This window comes from Sinohyriopsis cumingii, chromosome 11 (assembly GCF_028554795.1).
Source record: "Sinohyriopsis cumingii isolate HCF-2022 chromosome 11, ASM2855479v2, whole genome shotgun sequence".
NCBI lineage: Eukaryota > Metazoa > Mollusca > Bivalvia > Unionida > Unionidae > Sinohyriopsis > Sinohyriopsis cumingii.
Window position 1 is genome coordinate 34,668,613 of NC_142971.1, and position 19,035 is coordinate 34,687,647.

Here is a 19,035-nt window from a genome sequence, read left to right on the forward strand (position 1 = left end):
GTGTGGAAGTGTTACCTAAAGTAGGTAACGACATCAGTCAGACGTTGAGCAGAACGACCGCCAAGTATCCGATCCGACGCGTAGAAGTGAAAACTTTCACCATTCCTAGGGGACAGCGATCCATGATCGAAGATCATCTGTTCCAAGGACAGCTACCCAAACGTTTGATCCTTGGTATGGTCTCGAATGAAGCCTTCAACGGAGCTATCACTAAAAATCCTTTCAACTTTCATCACTTCAACGTGTCCAAGATTGAAGTCAGTCGCGATGGCAAGACCTTGTGTACCCGACCTTTCGAACCTGACTTTGAGAAGAAGAATTACTTGAGATCGTACTTGTCCTTGTACGAAGCCACGGGACAGTTAGGAACCAACACCAGTCACGGCATTACGTACGACGATTATGACGGAGGCTATGCTTTGTGGGCTTTTGATTTCACTCCAGACCAAGGCAGCGACGAGGGACATTTCCACCCTATAAAATCCGGCCAGATTCGTGTGGAAATTCAGTTCGGAAACAGAATCGGTGATGATGATGTAACGTTGAACGTCATCCTGTATGCAGAATTCGATAATACCATAGAAATCAACAGTTTGAGAGAAGTCATTCTAGATTACTAGAAGCCATGGAAGACTGTTATCCCTCTTTACCTAGTGGAGAAGCTTTGAAGATGGAATGTGAGGAGACTGTGGAAGGAGAATCCCAACACAAAGACGAAAAGGACATCGTGATCAAGTCGAGATGGCCAGAACAAGAACAGCAATTGGTCTCCTACTGTGCTACATACCTGGCAGACACAATTACGACATGGATGAAGCATGATTACTATGGATGTCAAAACATCAGTCAAGAAGAAAAATTCAACGAATATCTGGACGAAGCTTGGAGTCTGTTTAAAAAAGATGTGTTACGTTGGTGGTATAAAGACTTGCGTGAACATTTCTGTCCTCCATTAACGACTCGAGACATCCATTACATCAAAACCCTCTTTGACAAATTCAAAGAGAAAGTCGAGATCGAAATTGATCACTTGTTATCAGCAAAAGAACATTTAGTGACTTATTTTGATCGTGATTTTTCTAGAAACGATGAGAAAGTAAATCGTTGATTTTTTGACTAGCATGCTTATTTTGTTGTCTTAAGCTAGGAAACGTAGTGTCCATCCATGACTCAATGACTTGCGACAGTGGAAATCACAATTTCATTCACAACTGTGCCAACCCTGTTTGTAGAGTGTAAATTGAAGAAAATGTTGGTGTTATATTGTTCGATTATTGTTAAAAAATGTTAGAGTTGTTGGTTAGTGTTAAGTGATTTTTGAATAAAAAATGATGTGTTTTGAAAAAAATGCCTTTGTGATTTGTTTGGCTATAAGAATGTTTGATTCATGCTCTTTGACTTCTTACTATCCCTCTCATGACACTCATTGAACATTGCGGCTCGAAAACCGTGGAGGGATGTTTTCCTTCACGTCCGCGCTTTGACTTTAAGAACCGGGTTGTTTCCAGTCTAACCATCCATTGTCGACTCATCCTCCTACGAAGATGTGCTCCAAACTAGCTAAGCTAAACGAAGCCTACGTGAATTTGCATAGGGTCAGACACAGTCTGATACCGAAGCCAGAAGAGATAGAGAATGTTAGAATGCTAAAAGTCACTGAAGACTTGATAGAAGAACTCTTCAGAGAAGAAGTGAACAGGGAGAAAGAAGAATGGACAGAGAAGTACAGACTTCAGAGACAGCAGCAACAACAACAACAGCAGCAGCAACAGCAGCAGGAACCTGAACCTGACAGAGGCTTTGTCGATTGTCGTATCGACACCAAAGAGTTCTTCTTCTCTTTCCGAAGAAGCAGACCTATCGCCAGAAAGTCTATCCTCAGAGGACATCGCATTCTTAGAAACTAAAAGATTGCCATAGCAAACAAAAAAAACAGCCCTTTTCAGGGCTACCCAAATACTCTAGAAAAGAAATAACAATCAATTTGCCAATGTGTGTAGGTAGAGTAGTGTGAATATAAACACTAACTCTTTTTTATAGTGTGAGGGTATGTGTTTGTGTGTTTGTGTTTGTAACATCTCACGTACGTTGGTGTGGATACTAGATTAAGATCATGTTTTGTTTGGCTGTTTGAGGTGTGGGGAGAATAGATTTGGGGGGTTTGATTAAATTGCTTTGCGTATGTGAATAGTATATTGGAGTGATTAATGAAAAAATTTTTTAGAATAGGAATGGGTAGTATAAAAAAGTGAGTGTTTCTTTTAGGTCCGCGCGTTGTTTTTTGGTCATGATCTAGGTAAGATCAATTTTATGTTTTTTAGGGGGATGTTTTCCTTCACGTCCGCAGTTTTATTATAAATTGAAACTCGTTCGGCAGTCCAGCTACCCTTGTTGATTGATCAACACCAGAATGAACATGAGACTGGCGAAACTGTTGGAACTTCATGTGCATCTGGAATATGCCAGGCGCCTGTTGAACGAACTGGCCGCGGAGGCCATTGTGGAAGAAGGAAGGATGAGAGAGGAGGAGGAAAGAAGAAATAAAGAAGAGGAGGAGAGAAGATACAAAGAAGAGGAGGAAAGAAGATACAAAGAAGAGGAGAGAAGATACAAAGAAGAGGAGGAGAGAAGATACAAAGAAGAGGAGGAGGAAAAGGAGAAAAGAAGAAATTTCAGAATCCCAGAAACCGAAAATTGGGATTCTGAAGCCACATATCCTGCCACGGCTCTCTCCACCAAAAAAGTAAAAAGCAACTGGGGAACAAGATGTGTATGTGGCGCCAGGCCTGGAAGGTGCCACCATTAACCAGGTGTCCATGAAGTTAAAAAAAACCCAGCCCTTTTCAGGGCTACCCAATACTCTAGAAAAGAAATAACCATCAATTTGCCAGTGTGTGTGTGTGTGTGTGTGTGTGTGTGTGTGTGTGTGTGTGTAGGTAGAGTAGTGTGAATATAAACACTAACTCTTTTTTCATAGTGCGAGTGTATGTGTTTGTGTGTTTGTGTTTGTAACTGCTCACGTAAGTTTGTGTGAATGGTAAATTATGGGTTTCTTTATTGTCTCTTAGCGTATGTGAAGAGTATAGTTTGGATTTTATAACCGCTCACGTACGATTGTGTGGATAGTAGATTATGGATTTTGTTTATTGTTTCTTAGCGTATGTGGAGAGTATAGTTTGGGTTTTGTAACCGCTCACGTACGATTGTGTGGATAGTAGATTATGGATTTTGTTTATTGTTTCTTAGCGTATGTGGAGAGTATAGTTTGGGTTTTGTAACCGCTCACGTACGATTGTGTGGATAGTAGATTATGGATTTTGTTTATTGTTTCTTAGCGTATGTGGAGAGTATAGTTTGGGTTTTGTAACCGCTCACGTACGATTGTGTGGATAGTAGATTATGGATTTTTGTTTATTGTTTCTTAGCGTATGTGGAGAGTATAGTTTGGGTTTTGTAACCGCTCACGTACGATTGTGTGGATAGTAGATTTGGGTTTGTTTTAATGATTTGCGTGTGTAAATAGTAGATTTGGGGTTTGTTTATTGTTGCTTCACTTATGTGGATAGTATATTATATGAAATGAGAAAAGTAGGGGATGTTTTCCTTCACGTTCGCGCGTTGTTTGGTCATGATCTAGGTAAGATCAATTTTATGTCTTAGGGGGATGTTTTCCTTCACGTCCGCGCTATTTGTATATTAACCCACAGTATTCGTCGTTCAAACCATTCTACAGAGAAGATGGCTTCGAACCACCTTGACAAAATGCAAAAATTACAAGACGTTTTAGACAATTTAGGAATAATGGAGCAGATGTTAGTGAGACTCAATGAAGACCACTATTCCTATAGTCCCCATCAACTAAAGATGGAAATTAATAACTTAAGAAAAGTTAAGGACATAATAAGTGGTGTCATGAAAGAGATAAAGGAGGAGAAGGAGGATGAAGAGGAAAGGATAAGAATACGAAAATGGAATGAAAAAATTGAAAAAGAAGAAGAAAATGAGAAGAGGAAGAAAGAAGAGGAGGAAGAGAAGAAGAAAGAAGAGTAGGAGAAAAAAAAGAAGAAAAAGAGTGTAGGAGAGAAAATAAGAAGTTGGTGGAGAAAAAGAAGAAATTAGAAGCAGAAGAAGAAGAAGAAGAAGAAAAACCAAAGGCCTTTTTCAGGGCCACCCATATTTCTCGAAAAGAGAATGACTTTTCAATTGCCTACCCCTTTTTTAAATTTAAATTTAAATTTAAATTTTAAAAAATTTTTTAAAAAAAATCCCATGTTCAATTCCCCTTGTCCCTAAAGTAGTTTTTTTTTCTTCTAACATGTTCAATTCCCCTTTGTCCCTAGATAAACCCACACTTTATTCCCATGTTCAATTCCCATTGTCCCTAGACAGACCCAAACTCTATTCCCCATGTTCAGTTGCCTTTGTCCCTAGAATCGATATTTTTTTTTCCATTGTTCGAATGCCTTTGACGCTAATCTCAATATTTCCTTTTTTTTCCTTTCTCCAATGTTAAATTCCATTGACGCTAATCTTACCCAGGGTTTTTTGCCCATGTTAAATTTCCATTGACGCTAATCTCGCCCAGGGGGTGTTTTTAATGCTAATTCCCATTGACGCTAATCTCACCCCTTTCACTACTCCCGGCCGAGTCATACCAAAGACTTACAAAAACGGTACTAACAGATGCCTCGCTTGGCGCTCAGCATTAAGAGGTTAGTGTTAGGACTGGTCGGCCTGGTGTCAGGATAATGTGACTGGGTGGGACATCATGCTACATGTCTGCGGCATGATGCCCCAGTGCTAGACATCACTATAAACTGCCACATTGCAGACATCATAGCGATATGACTGAAAAATTGTTAAAGCTACGTTAAAAATCCAAATCACATCACACATACTTATAAAGTTATAAAGTTCAAATTACTTATAAAGTTCAAGTTACTTATCAAGTTATAAAGTTCAAGTTGCTTATAAAGTTATCAAGTTCAAGTTATTTATAAGGTTATAAAGTTCAAGTTACTTATAAAGTTATAAAGTTCATATTACTTATAAAGTTATAAAGTTCAAGTTACTTATAAGGTTATAAAGTTCAAGTTACTTATAAGGTTATAAAGTTTAAGTTATTCATCTGTAACACCAGTGACCCGTGTGATCTGAATAATGAACACTATCAAGTGAAGATACCCATACATGTGCTCTCATGTGCATGTTATAGGGATTGTTTCAGATAAACTTAGAAATGTTATTGAGAAACTAAAAGTGGTTCAATTTCTTGCTCAGTGGCAGTTGATTAAGTATTGTTACCTATTTGCAATTATAATACTGCAACTGAGGTACTCGTATCAGTTGAAATTAATCATTAAGTATAGTTCCTCTTTGCTATTCTTAATTCATTAGGCAAAAATACACTACATATTATCTCTCTATTTAACATACATACTTTCAAGTATGAATACACTGCATGTGAATAAGTAATATTCATACATATACCAAATTTGTTTATTATATATATATATATATATATATATATATATATATATATATATATATATATACACACACACGCACATGTATATATATATTTCTTGCTTTGCTCCCAATTCTCGCCATTCAGCCCTCAAGTCTAGCTAATCATCACTTTTTCATGGAAAGCATAAGAAAACAATGAGCAGTTACTTAAGATTACATATCTGTCATCTGAAGCTGCTAATTTTGAGTTCTGAAAATGTTTTTTTCCCACACTTACAAGGTTCTCCACCAGTTGAGTCATTATTTCTTGGTCCAGAACTCTGAAAGAAGGGGTATGTGTTGCGCGTCCTCCACTGATCTTGATCCTCATGTCCCGGACGAAGTGCCACCCGAAGGGAATAACTGATGCTAGTGTCTAAGGATGAGCTATAGTCGCCTTTAAACACCACTCCAGCCCAAACGTTATCTGACATACTGTATTCAGTCTCCAATTCTTTTTCCGTGTTGAAGGCCAATACTACAATTAAATAACAACATTATGAACGTCAGCAAAAAAGCATTATATAAATGACTCCGACGTATTACTGGAGATGCATCAAACTATACAACTGCTGTTAACACCAAACATGATATTTAATATGGGTCGCAGCAGCCCAGTGATACAGGAGGTGTCAGGAATTCAAATACTGTTCAACAATTCTCCTCACAAGATTCTTCTTATAACTGAGGATATCCACTGATTTGCATAATTTCTCAACTGTTATAATTTTCAAGATTAAAAAGGTTTCACATGGTCAATTTGAAAACTAACACGAGCCCCTCAAATAAACTAAAACTCTTACTGACCAAAGAAGACCGTTTATTTTTTCAACTGCTGAGTGTTGAAACCATCTCTCATAATCTTGAGTACCATAACAAAATGATTTTCAGTTTGGTTGCTGTGGTAGCAGTATAGCATGTAAAATACACTATTTTCATTTAGAACCAGCATCATTATAATCCTCTGGTAAAACACCATATCAAGATTTTCAATTGTACCTTCATGACAAGCTATAATGGGTAATAAGATTGGCACCATTTTCATTACGGAACAAACAAACATCAGACTGTGTCAAGTCTTTTGATGAAAACTGCATGTCACTATGACCATCCATCTGGGAATAGCTCTATAACAGTATTTTCAAGATAGCCATACTAAAGGTCAGATTCATGCCAATTTCATTTAGAACTCATATCTAACAGAAGAAATCCCTTACTGATATGACCATATAAAACAGGACAACATAAGAAATCCCCTACTGATATGACCATCTGTAACAGGACAAGATAAGAAATCCCCTACTGCTATGACCATCTGTAACAGGACAACTTAGGAAATCCCCTACTGATATGACCATATATAACAGGACAACATAAGAAATCTCCAACTGATATGACCATCTGTAAGAGGACATCATAAGAAATCACCTACTGATATGACCATCTGTAACAGGACAACATAAGAAATCCCCTACTAATATGACCATCTGTAACAGGACAACATAAGAAATCCCCTACTGATATGTCCATCTGTAACAGGACAACATAACAAATCCTCTACTGATAAGACCATCTGTAACAGGACAACATAAGAAATCCCCTACTGATATGACCATCTGTAACAGGACAACATAAGAAATCCCCTACAAATATTGCCATCTGTAACAGGACAACATAAGAAATCCCCTACTGATATGACCATCTGTAAGAGGACAACATAAGAAATCCTCAACTGATATGACCATCTGTAACAGGACAACATAGGAAATCCCTTACCGATATGACCATCTTTAAGAGAACATCATAAGAAATCCCCTACAAATATGACCATCTGTAACAGGACAACATAAGAAATTCCCTACTGATATGACCATTTGTAAGAGAACATCATAAGAAATCCCCTACAGATATGACCATCTGTAATAGGACAGCATAAGAAATCCCCTACTGATATGACTATCTGTAACAGGACAACTTAGGAAATCCCCTACTGATATGACCATCTGTAACAGGACATCATAGGAAATCCCCTACTGATATGACCATCGGTAACAGGACAAATTAGGAAATCCCCTCCTGATATGACCATATATAACAGGACAACATGAGAAATCAACTACTGATATGACCATCTGTAACAGGACAACATAAGAACTCCCCAACTGATATGACCATCTGTAACGGGACAACATAAGAAATCCCCTACTGATATGACCATCTGTAACAAGACAACTGAGAAAATCCCTTACTGATACGACCATCTGTAACGGGACAACATACAAAATTCCCTACTGATATGACCATCAGTAACAGGACAACATAAGAAATCCCTTACTGATATGACCATCTGTAACAGGACAACATAAGAAATCCCTTACTAATATGACCATCTGTAACAGGACAACATACGAAATCCCTAACTGATATGACCATCTGTAATGGGAAAACATAAGAAATCCCCTACTAACATGACCATCTGTAACAGGACAACTTAGGAAATCCCCTACTGATATGACCATCTGTAATGGGACAACATAAGAAATCCCCTACTTATATGACCATTTGTAACAGGACAACATAAGAAATCCCCTACAAATATGACCATCTGTAACAGGACAACATAAGAAATACCCTACTGATATGACCATCTGTAAGAGAACATCATAAGAAATCCCCCACAGATATGACCATCTGTAATAGGACAACATAAGAAATCCCCAACTGATCTGACCATCTGTAACAGGACAACTTAGGAAATCCCCAACTGATATGACCATCTGTAACAGGACATCATAAGAAATCCCCTACTGATATGACCGTCTATAACAGGACAACATAAGAAATCCCCTACTGATATGACCATCTGTAACAGGACAACTTAGCAAATCCCTTGCTGATATGACCATATATAACAGGACAATATAAGAAATCCCATACTGATATGACCATCTGTAACAGGATAACATAAGAAATCCCCTACAAATATGACCATCTCTAACAGGACAACATACAAAATCGCCTACTGATATGACCATCTCTAACAGGACAACATAAGAAATCCCTAACTGATATGACCATCTGTAATGGGACAACATAAGAAATCCCCTACTAATAGGACCATCTGTAACAGGACAACTTAGAAAATCCCCTACTGACATGACCATCTGTAACAGGACAACATAAGAAATCCCCTACCAATACGACCATCTGTAACAGGACAACTTAGGAAATCCCCTACTGATATGACCATATATAAGAGGACAACATAAGAAATCTCCAACTGATATGACCATCTGTAAGAGGACATCATAAGAAATCACCTACTGATATGACCATCTGTAACAGGACAACATAAGAAATCCCTTACTGATATGACCATCTCTAACAGGACAACTTAGGAAATCCCCTACTGATAAGACCATCTGTAACAGGACAACATAAGAAATCCCCTACTGATATGACCATCTGTAACAGGACAACATAAGAAATCCCCAACTGATATGACCATCTGTAACGGGACAACATAAGAATTCCCCTACAAATATGGCCATCTGTAACAGGACAACATAAGAAATCCCCTACTGATATGACCATCTGTAAGAGGACAACATAAGAAATCCTCAACTGATATGACCATCTGTAACAGGACAACTTAGGAAATCCCCTACTGACATGACCATATGTAAGAGAACATCATAAAAAATCCCCTACTGATATGACCATATATAACAGGACAACATAAGAAATCCCCTACTGATATGACTGTCTGTAACAGGACAACTTAGGAAATCCCCTACTGATATGACCATCTGTAACAGGACATCATAGGAAATCCCCTACTGATATGACCATCTGTAACAGGACAGCTTAGGAAGTCCCCTACTGATATGACCATATATAACAGGACAACATAAGAAATCCCCAACTGATATGACCATCTGTAACGGGACAACATAAGAATTTCCCTACAAATGTGGCCATCTGTAACAGGACAACATAAGAAATCCCCTTCTGATATGACCATCTGTAACAGGACAACTTAGGAAATCCCCTACTGATATGACAATCTATAAGAGAACATCATAAGAAATCCCCTACAAATATGATCATCTGTAACAGGACAACATAAGAAATTCCCTACTGATATGACCATCTGTAAGAGAACATCAAAAGAAATCCCCTACTGATATGACCATATATAACAGGACAACATAAGAAATCCCCTATTGATATGACTATCTGTAACAGGACAACTTAGGAAATCCCCTACTGATATGACCATCTGTAACAGGACAACTTAGGAAATCCCCTACTGATATGACCATCTGTAACAGGACAACATAAGAACTCCCCAACTGATATGACCATCTGTAACGGGACAACATAAGAAATCCCCTACTGATATGACCATCTGTAACAGGACAACTTAGGAAATCCGCTACTGATACGACCATCTGTAACGGGACAACATACAAAATCCCCTACTGATATGACCATCTGTAACAGGACAACATAAGAAATCCCCATCTGATATGACCATCTGTAACAGGACAACATAAGAAATCCCTAACTGATATGACCATCTGTAATGGGACAACATAAGAAATCCCCCACTAATATGATCATCTGTAACAGGACAACTTAGGAAATCCCCTACTGATATGACCATCTGTAACAAGACAACATAAGAAATCCCCTACTGATAATATCATCTGTAACAGGATCAGTAGTGATACCAAGATAGCAGCTATGCATCTAAAAAAGTGCATCATACATCCTAAGGACCTTGAGATGAATCTGTATGTAAAGAAATTTCGGAAGACTAGTCATAACAAATGTCCTAATGGCTGGATGAATGATGGAAAATCCCATTCTTCCTTCCTGTCCATGACTGTCAGATATATAAACTAATTTTAGATACTTTCATCTATTTATATCTATAAGAAAAATACTCAGGCTCAGGGAAACCACTCATTCTCTTGTCCTAACTGGGTAAAATTTGCGCGGGACAGGTAAAACTGGGCCGAGTAGATGGTGACCTGAAGAAGAGTAGAGAAGTGCATTCTCTATGCATTACAGGTGCCTAAGTTCAACATCACTTATTGTTTATCACATGATAGTTATAGATTACTTTTGCCTAATTTGACTACATGTTATTAGCATACATCATGTCACTAAAGTTTTCCACTGAATGAGTTATCAAACATCTGCATGAATTAGACACGAGACAAAGAATGTCAAAATGAATCCCAGGATCAAAGGAACATTTAATGAGTGGATCTTAATTTGGATTATTTTGGTATGACACTGTCTGAACAGACAATGATAAAAAAATTACATTTTCTGTCTCTCAACTTTTCTCATTTCTTACTCATAACAATGAGTAATAGCTCATTTAAAAGGACGTTTTCTCTTATTATGTTTAATATCCTTTGGGAACACCATATATTTTCATGGTATCAACCCATTTTAGTATCAAGCATGCAACAGGTACCTGAGAATGTCTGGAAAAAGTGAAAAAAATGTATTCTCATCATTACAGCAAAGATGGTGATAAGTAACTGCTGCAATTAAATCGTCACAGCTAATTCTGTTATGCCAGATACAAGTAACCGCTGCAATTAAATCATCACAGCAAATTCTGTTATGCCAGATACAAGTAACCGCTGCAATTAAATCATCACAGCAAATTCTGTTATGCCAGATACAAGTAACAGCTGCAATTAAATCATCACAGCAAATTCTGTTATGCCAGATACAAGTAACCGCTGCAATTAAATCATCACAGCAAATTCTGTTATGCCAGATACAAGTAACAGCTGCAATTAAATCATCACAGCAAATTCTGTTATGCCAGATACAAGTCACTGCTCCCTGTTATAGCATGTACATAATAGAATAGTTTGAGGAAGAAAAATCAGTTCAGAGCAACTATTGGATTTTGCTGGATATATTTTTATAGTGGGTACTGAGCATGTGTGAAAAGGGTTCGCTGAAAGGTCCAGATCGTTGGAATAAAGAATAAGACACATATAGACACCTTTTCGATGTAGTATTAGTAACCCAATGGTCCATGCTAATACCCTATGATCCACAATAGATCTATTTGTATAATCCATGTATGGCCCTAACAATCTAGCAAAGAAGTACCAACTGTATTAAATACCAATTATTTTCAAGATATAGTGTAAGCTGTAATTGTTATCTTATTCAAGTTACAAAAATAAATAAAATTCATTTCAATTTTCATTGCAATCAGACTTTTAGTTGAGGTCGTTTGAAAAAGTAATGTCCACTTTACAACCATCATGAATGACTGCAACTTGTTTTATTGCATTTGTGTTAAAATAATTGCCAAAACATACAAGAGAGAAAGGTGAATATTTTGTCTCATGTCTGGAAAATATCTGTAATTGTCACAATCATGCATCAGTATGCCCAGCAAAATAATCATGTATCAGTATGCCCAGTAAGACAATCATGCATCAGTATGCCCAGCAAGATAATCATTAAACTTGAACACAAAGCTGTAATAATATTCACCATGATCCATAGTACAGGCAAGATGGTGGGGTACTTAGCATAACACTGCATTCACTTCAGACATGTATTGAATGATTTTATTACAGTTTTATTTGAGTTCAACAAATCATGTAGAAAGTATGCAACACTAAACACTGTTGATGCTTTCTATTATTGCTGACATCACTGGAAATATAACGTCTCGTCATGATTATGCAGGCAAGACAAATAGGTTTCTATTACAGTATTTAATGGACATGGGCTGAAAAAAAATCACATTATCAAATGTCTAGCTAATGTGATTTTACTGTAATATAATTTGTGTGAAGAATATGCTTTAAAAAATCCATCAGTGGCAATTAAACACAGCGTCTGTCAAAACCAGAATGAAAAATTTGATTCTTTAAACATCTTTGCTTAAATGCTGATTGACTAGTGTTTAGATACATGAGAACTGATAAGTCTTACAAGATTTCTTGTACATCTAGTTTAAGAAACACCACAAATTATGTACTTCCCTCTCAACCACTGACATATAAATATGCCTACATCACTGAGTTTCACTGTGTAAGTATGGCATGAAATGCCGTACATACTCGCTTATAAGATCAGTTCAACTGCAAACTGCATAGACCCAGATCTGCCATCATATTATATGCCAACAGACCTGGATTTTTGCAGTTTGTAAGGAGTAATCAGTAGAACAAACAGCATAGACCCTGATCTGCATGTGCATAATGCTATGGCAAATCAGGATCTTTGTTGTTTGCAGTTTGTCTGGACTTATAATTGAATATATATAATATGGCCAAGTTATGAAACAAGGCAAATGTCATTTGATTTAATTCACAGTCACACGGGTAATAAGTGTAACTGTTATCACAGGTGTCTGACGTTTTATCAGTAAAGTACTGCGAAATCTCTGACAACATGAAATCACCTTATCGGTTATATAAGTGTTCATTGATATATCCAATAAGGTGATTTCATGTTGTCAGAGATTTCGCCGACTTTAATGATAAAAAGTCAGACTTCTGTGCTGCTATGAAGGACACACTTCCTATCCAAAGGTGTGGTGAAGATATCTGGTAAAAATAATAACGGTGAAAATTGTTTAGATTACCATAATAACATAGTGCAAATCAGCATGTGTGGATTGCACTACCATATATACTCACTTATAATACAAGTCATGCCGTAAACAACAAAAATCCTGATCTGCAGTAGCATAATGTGCCTGCAGATCTGGGTTTATGTTGTTGGTGCTACTGATTACTCCTAACAAACAGCACAGATCAAGATCTGCCGTCACAGCACCAGCAGATCTGGGTCTGTGCAGTTTGCAGTCGGACTGACTTACACGTGCGTATATAAAGTACCTTTGTTACATAATATATCAGGCAATGACAATCCCAAGCCCAGTTAGTCACAGTTCACACTTTAGACTTATGGTAACAGTAGCAAAACATTTCATTGGAGTTACGCAAATAATGTAGAACAATATGTGACCTTATAAAACCTCAACACCATTTCTGAGACTGCTTGAAAAAAAATGATTATGTTTCATCATGCTTACAAAATAATAGAATACTTGGGGTGAAAAGATATTCATATGCCACATATCAATATGATTCATGATACACAGCCTATGATATGATACATTATCGACACATCAGATGCGGGAGGTCGCTGGTTCGAAACCCCGCCAAGTCACACCAAAGTCTTACCACAATGGTACTAACCGCTGCCTCGCTAGGCGCTCAGCATTAAGAGGTTAGTGTTAGGACTGGTCGGCCTGGTGTCAGGTTAATGTGACTGGGTGGGGCATCATGCTATGTGTCTGCGGCATGATGCCCCAGTGCTAGACATAACTATAAACTGCCACACTGCAGACATCGCAGGCAACCTGTATTTTAAATATGTATTTGTAACACTTCTTCAAGGTTCAAACTACCACATAATGTTTCTTCCAGGGCACAATGTGCCAATCAAATCTAGTTTAACAAATATTCATGTCTAGCTGAAGAACCGAGAAGTGTAAATAGTTGCCTAGAAAAAAAAAGATGTCACAACTAGCACTACGATACATCTACAGAAACCTATTGATGTGGGATTCCACTAATATACCTCCCCACCTCTTGTGGTCTAACGTCTCCAGGATGTCCATAATTCTACCTGTAGATTGGTCTTCTACTTATAGTAGATGCCCAAACAATAAGCCAGGTATCCTAATAATTTTGCAATGCGAGTAACCTCTACCAAAATGCCAAGTAAACTGTTCCTAATTAACAGATTTACAACACCCAAAAAAAGTAAACAAACTGACTCTGTTATTTCCTGTTGAGTCACTGTTACTGTATTAACCTAGTGTGAAAGCAGATAAGGATATCGCAGAGTCCTTTATTTTAGTCTTGCATTTGAGGTCATTTTGGTATTTTGCCATAAAGGCTTGTTATCTAACAAATGTATGCAGAGCAGATTTTAATTTATAGATAGATTATTTGCAAACAAAAATACACAATCATTAGCCTGCTTTAAGTCCTAGATTACAGCCGTTCATTGACGTCAGTCTGGTATTTTGCCATAAAGGCTATTTACCAAATAAATGTATCCTGAGCAAATTAGATATGTTAGTTTGCATTTTAAAATATATGATCAATACCTGGTTTGTTTGGACAGAGCCTGCTTTAAGGCAGAGTCCAATATTTTGGCCTTTCATTATGGTATTTTGCCATAAAGGCTTTTTGCGCAACAAATGTATGATGAGCCTATTTTGATTAATACAGATTACCTCCCAAAGTTAGAATTATATGGAACTGATCAAAGACAATGAACTCCATCACTATTGTGTTACAAAAACAACATTGCAAACGCGAATATTGATGCCATGTTAATAAAGAAATTACAATTTGGTTTGAAACACACAAAAACTGATGTCAGTGTTCGACGTGTCATAAAACTGATGGCCTTAATTTACTTGGAACTTTACCAGGTATTCTGTGCGAGATCTTCAATTAGGGACTAATATTTCATTTTCAGCAGGGGTGTGAGAGTGGGGTGGGACTCTAACGAACTGGGATTTTATAACTGGGATTTTCTTCTGCAAGTATATTCTTTATCATTTACTAGAAGATCATTTTCTTCTCAAAAAGTAAAATCAATACAATTTTTGTTTTTAAAAAACATTTGTTTTAGCAAAACTGTTTTTCTCAGCTGGAAATATTTTCATAAAAAATCCCATGCTCTCCCTCAAAATAAAATGGTTGGTCCCTTATCTGCAATATCAACTATATGAATCCTTCTGTCATCAAAAAAGTACAATATCCTTTGCATCTCAATTTATATTTAAGACATGTCCATTTATATAAATATATCAATAAATACCAAGCATACTTACGTTCTACTCGCCAATCTAAATAGGCTTAAACATATGTATGCAATCCAATTCATAAATGGCATACAATTAATGACTTGTAATAAAAAAGTTTTACCTAATTACCCTGAAAGAAATCTTAAGCATGCCAAAAAAAAAAAATGCAGCAATTTATCTTGAATTTCATGAATGGATAATATTCATCCTCCTACTGGGGCTCCATTCGTAACAACCTCCATCCTATGAATCTTGTTTCCTTAATCTGTTAACTGTATCAAAAGCTATTAATTTTGTGTATAAATCAAAGCACATTAACTAGGGGTGAAACGATTTATCATTATATACTTTTGCTGTACTGATACACATATATAAGAGGTGGAAAATCGATACAAAACAATACTTACTGTATGCATGTTGTTTTGATCTTCATCATTCGTCAGTAACTATTAATCATTTGCCATGTTATTCCTTAAACTGAGAATTCATCTGAGACAGCTCTTACAGGCAGAGGCACTCAATTTTTGTAACTAAAAGTGAAAGACTTGACAACACCCACTCACCTTCTACAAAGAAGCACAGCGATGTGGTTCATAATATTGATAACCCAAACCCCCCTACTAATACCATGCTAATTATTTTATCCCAGCAGCTTGTACAGCATAAAAAAACATTCCAAATGTGTACCACATGTATAATTAGGTACTTTAGGAATCATTTATTAGCCATTTTTATGTGAAGTTTCTTTCTTGATTTGTAACTGTCAACATTGGTCGAATTTAAAAGCCACACTACTGGTATATTATAATGAAATATTTTACACTGAATTCTCATTGATGGTAATTGTTTCTGGTACAGGCAAGAAATACCACACAGAAGAACTTCATTTATCTTCCTCACTATGCAACAAACACGAAATATTTGCAAAGCAACTGAGACACTTAACACAAAAGTGATCCTTAATTGTTCCGAAAAGTACTTAAACAAAGATGCTGACAGGGTTTGCAAATCATGCAAAATTCATATGAATTCACACACTTGGAGAGGACTGATGCGGGAGAACTCCAACAAATAAACTGAATGTTGTGCATATGAAAATGTACTCAGGACAGTATACAATTTGTATTTAACTGTTCACCCTTGAAGTGGCTTTCACGACATTAGTCGCGCAAGCAGATGTATCATAGCATTTGTTGCGACATTTGTTGGGGTAATCAAATATTTACACGTCACTGTTCTTCAGCTTGACATGATTGGTTGTTAAACTAAATTTGATTGGCACAATGGGCCCTGGAACAAGCCTTATGTCCTAGTTTGAACCTTGATTCAAGGAAGTTTTACAAATTCGTGTTTAAAATACGGGCTACCTAGAAAACGCAAAATGTCTGATACACAGTGGGGTTCATCTTCATATGACGATTTCGTTTGGCAAATTCAGGTTGACAGTAGTTATGATGACAATAATTTTGAAAGTTATGAAGTAAATCTGATTATTGGAGCTGGGAAAGTGTTAATGGAAATACCAGTGGGTGATTTTGGGCTCGAAAATGGTGTTAACTATGAGTCCAATGTAAATGCTGGATGAACAAAAACAGATGGCATGCGATTCAATCCTCATTTCAGCAAATGAAGACAAGGCAGAATACCAAGCCACATTATATACAGACACTTTAGAAGCAGAATGCAATTTAGCCCTGCAAGATCATGTGCAACAAAACTATGTATCTCTAATGAGTTAATGGAGCAGCTCAAAATGAGCAAAAATACTGAATAAAAATCAGACAATAGGTAGTCTGTTTGAAAGTATTTATGTTATCTTGTCACAGATGATACATACTGGAAATACAAACAATAAATAACATAAATGGGAACAACATACCACTGACAGACCTTTAAAAGATGGGAGGACCATCATGTTCATGTGTGTATCAATACTGTATCTTATAATATGCTGTGTATCATGAGTCACATTGATATGCCGCATAGTTGTCTCATTTCACCCCAACATTAATAATGAATGTTGAACAATACTATAATTTCTGTTCTCTGTATCTCATTAGTTTCCTAGCACTTGCACTCCCTTGTCCTCCATGAATAATGAGCTGTCTCTGGCATACGCTGAATTAGTAATGCACCACTAGTTATATATATATATATATATATATATATATATATATATATATATATATATATATATATATATATATATATATGATTGTTTGACTATTGAACTAAGCTAGGGGAAAAGCAATTTTTAAAATAACTCCTAATACATTGTTTTTCACCCTAAAATAACTGAGATGTGTGTGTGTGATTTAGATTTTTAACTTAGCTTTAACAATTTCTCAGTCATATCACAACAATGTCTGCAGTGCGGCAGTTTATAGTGATGTCTAGCACCGAGGCATCAATCAGAAGACATGTAGCATCATGTCCCACCCAGTTATATTATTCTGACACCAGGCAACCAATCCTAACACTACCCTCTTAATTCTGAGCACCAAGCAAGGCATCTGTCAGTACCATTTTTATAAGTCTTTGGTATGACTTGGCTGTTGTTTGAACCCATGACCTCAGCATTTGAGGCGGATGCTCTAACAACTTAGGCCACCAGAGCAGTTTACGAACCGAGATCATTAAACTGTATTCAAATGTATCCAGTTCAGAGATTTGTTAACTGCATTTTTTTAAATCTATGTAGCATTTCTCAAATTGTGACACTTCAACAGAAATATATAACTGTTCTCAACAGATAATGTACCCTCTGGTTTTGAAACATGAGATTTAAATTTTGCCCATTTCTGATGCATGGGAATTCCAACCTGTGCATTTTTATGATATACATTGATTTCGTCCAGAGCATCGATCTTAGTTACACTTGATTCACCTCTGGCATAATTTCCTACTGTATATTAATTGTCCATAACAAACTGTATGCGCTAGTGATTAACATTTGCAAAACGAATATTTACACCTAATCGCCCCCAATGCAAGATCCATATGAAATGGATGAGCCAACAGGTCACTAATGTCACACTTAGGTGGGCATAACTGAATCAAGGTTATATTGTTTCAAGATTATATCTGTGTTTGTGATCTGGATTTTTAACGTATTCTGAATGCTCATATTTATCAACCCTATAAATACATGAAAATGATGTAAAGAAGTTATTCAGACCTTCTAAAGCCAATCTCAACCGCTCCGGTGGCCTAGTGGTTAGAGCGTCCGCCTCATATGTGGGAGGTCGTGGTTTCGATCCCCGGCAGAGTCATACCAAAGAGGTACAAAAATGGTACTAACAGCTGCCTTGCTTGGCGCTCAACATTAAGAGGTTAGTGTTTTGACTGGTCGGCCCGGTGTCAGGATAATGTGACTGGGTGGGACATCATGCTACATGTCTGCGGCACGATGCCCCAGTGCTAGGCATCACTATAAACTGCCACACTGCAGACATCGTAGCGATATGACTGACTTTTTTTAAAAAGCTACGTTAAAAATCCAAATCACACACACACACACACACCAAAGCCAATCTCCACTAGTAGTGAATGGGGCCACCCTAGGGACAATGGGAATTACCATTAAAAACACCCCTGGGCCACTCTAGGGACAATGGAAATTTAACATGGGGAAA

At 37.0% G+C, this 19,035-nt stretch overlaps 1 protein-coding gene across 1 annotated transcript in view; it reads right to left on the reverse strand.

Annotated features, from left to right (window-relative positions):
• The window catches only part of LOC149787903 (phospholipid-transporting ATPase ABCA3-like), a 162,951-nt gene that overhangs the window by 124,064 nt on the left and 19,852 nt on the right, over positions 1 to 19,035 (reverse strand). The window contains exon 2 of the mRNA XM_089974151.1: positions 5,747 to 5,986. Within this exon, the coding sequence (XP_089830277.1) occupies positions 5,747 to 5,986 (240 nt within the window). The remainder of the gene's footprint in view (positions 1 to 5,746; positions 5,987 to 19,035) is intronic.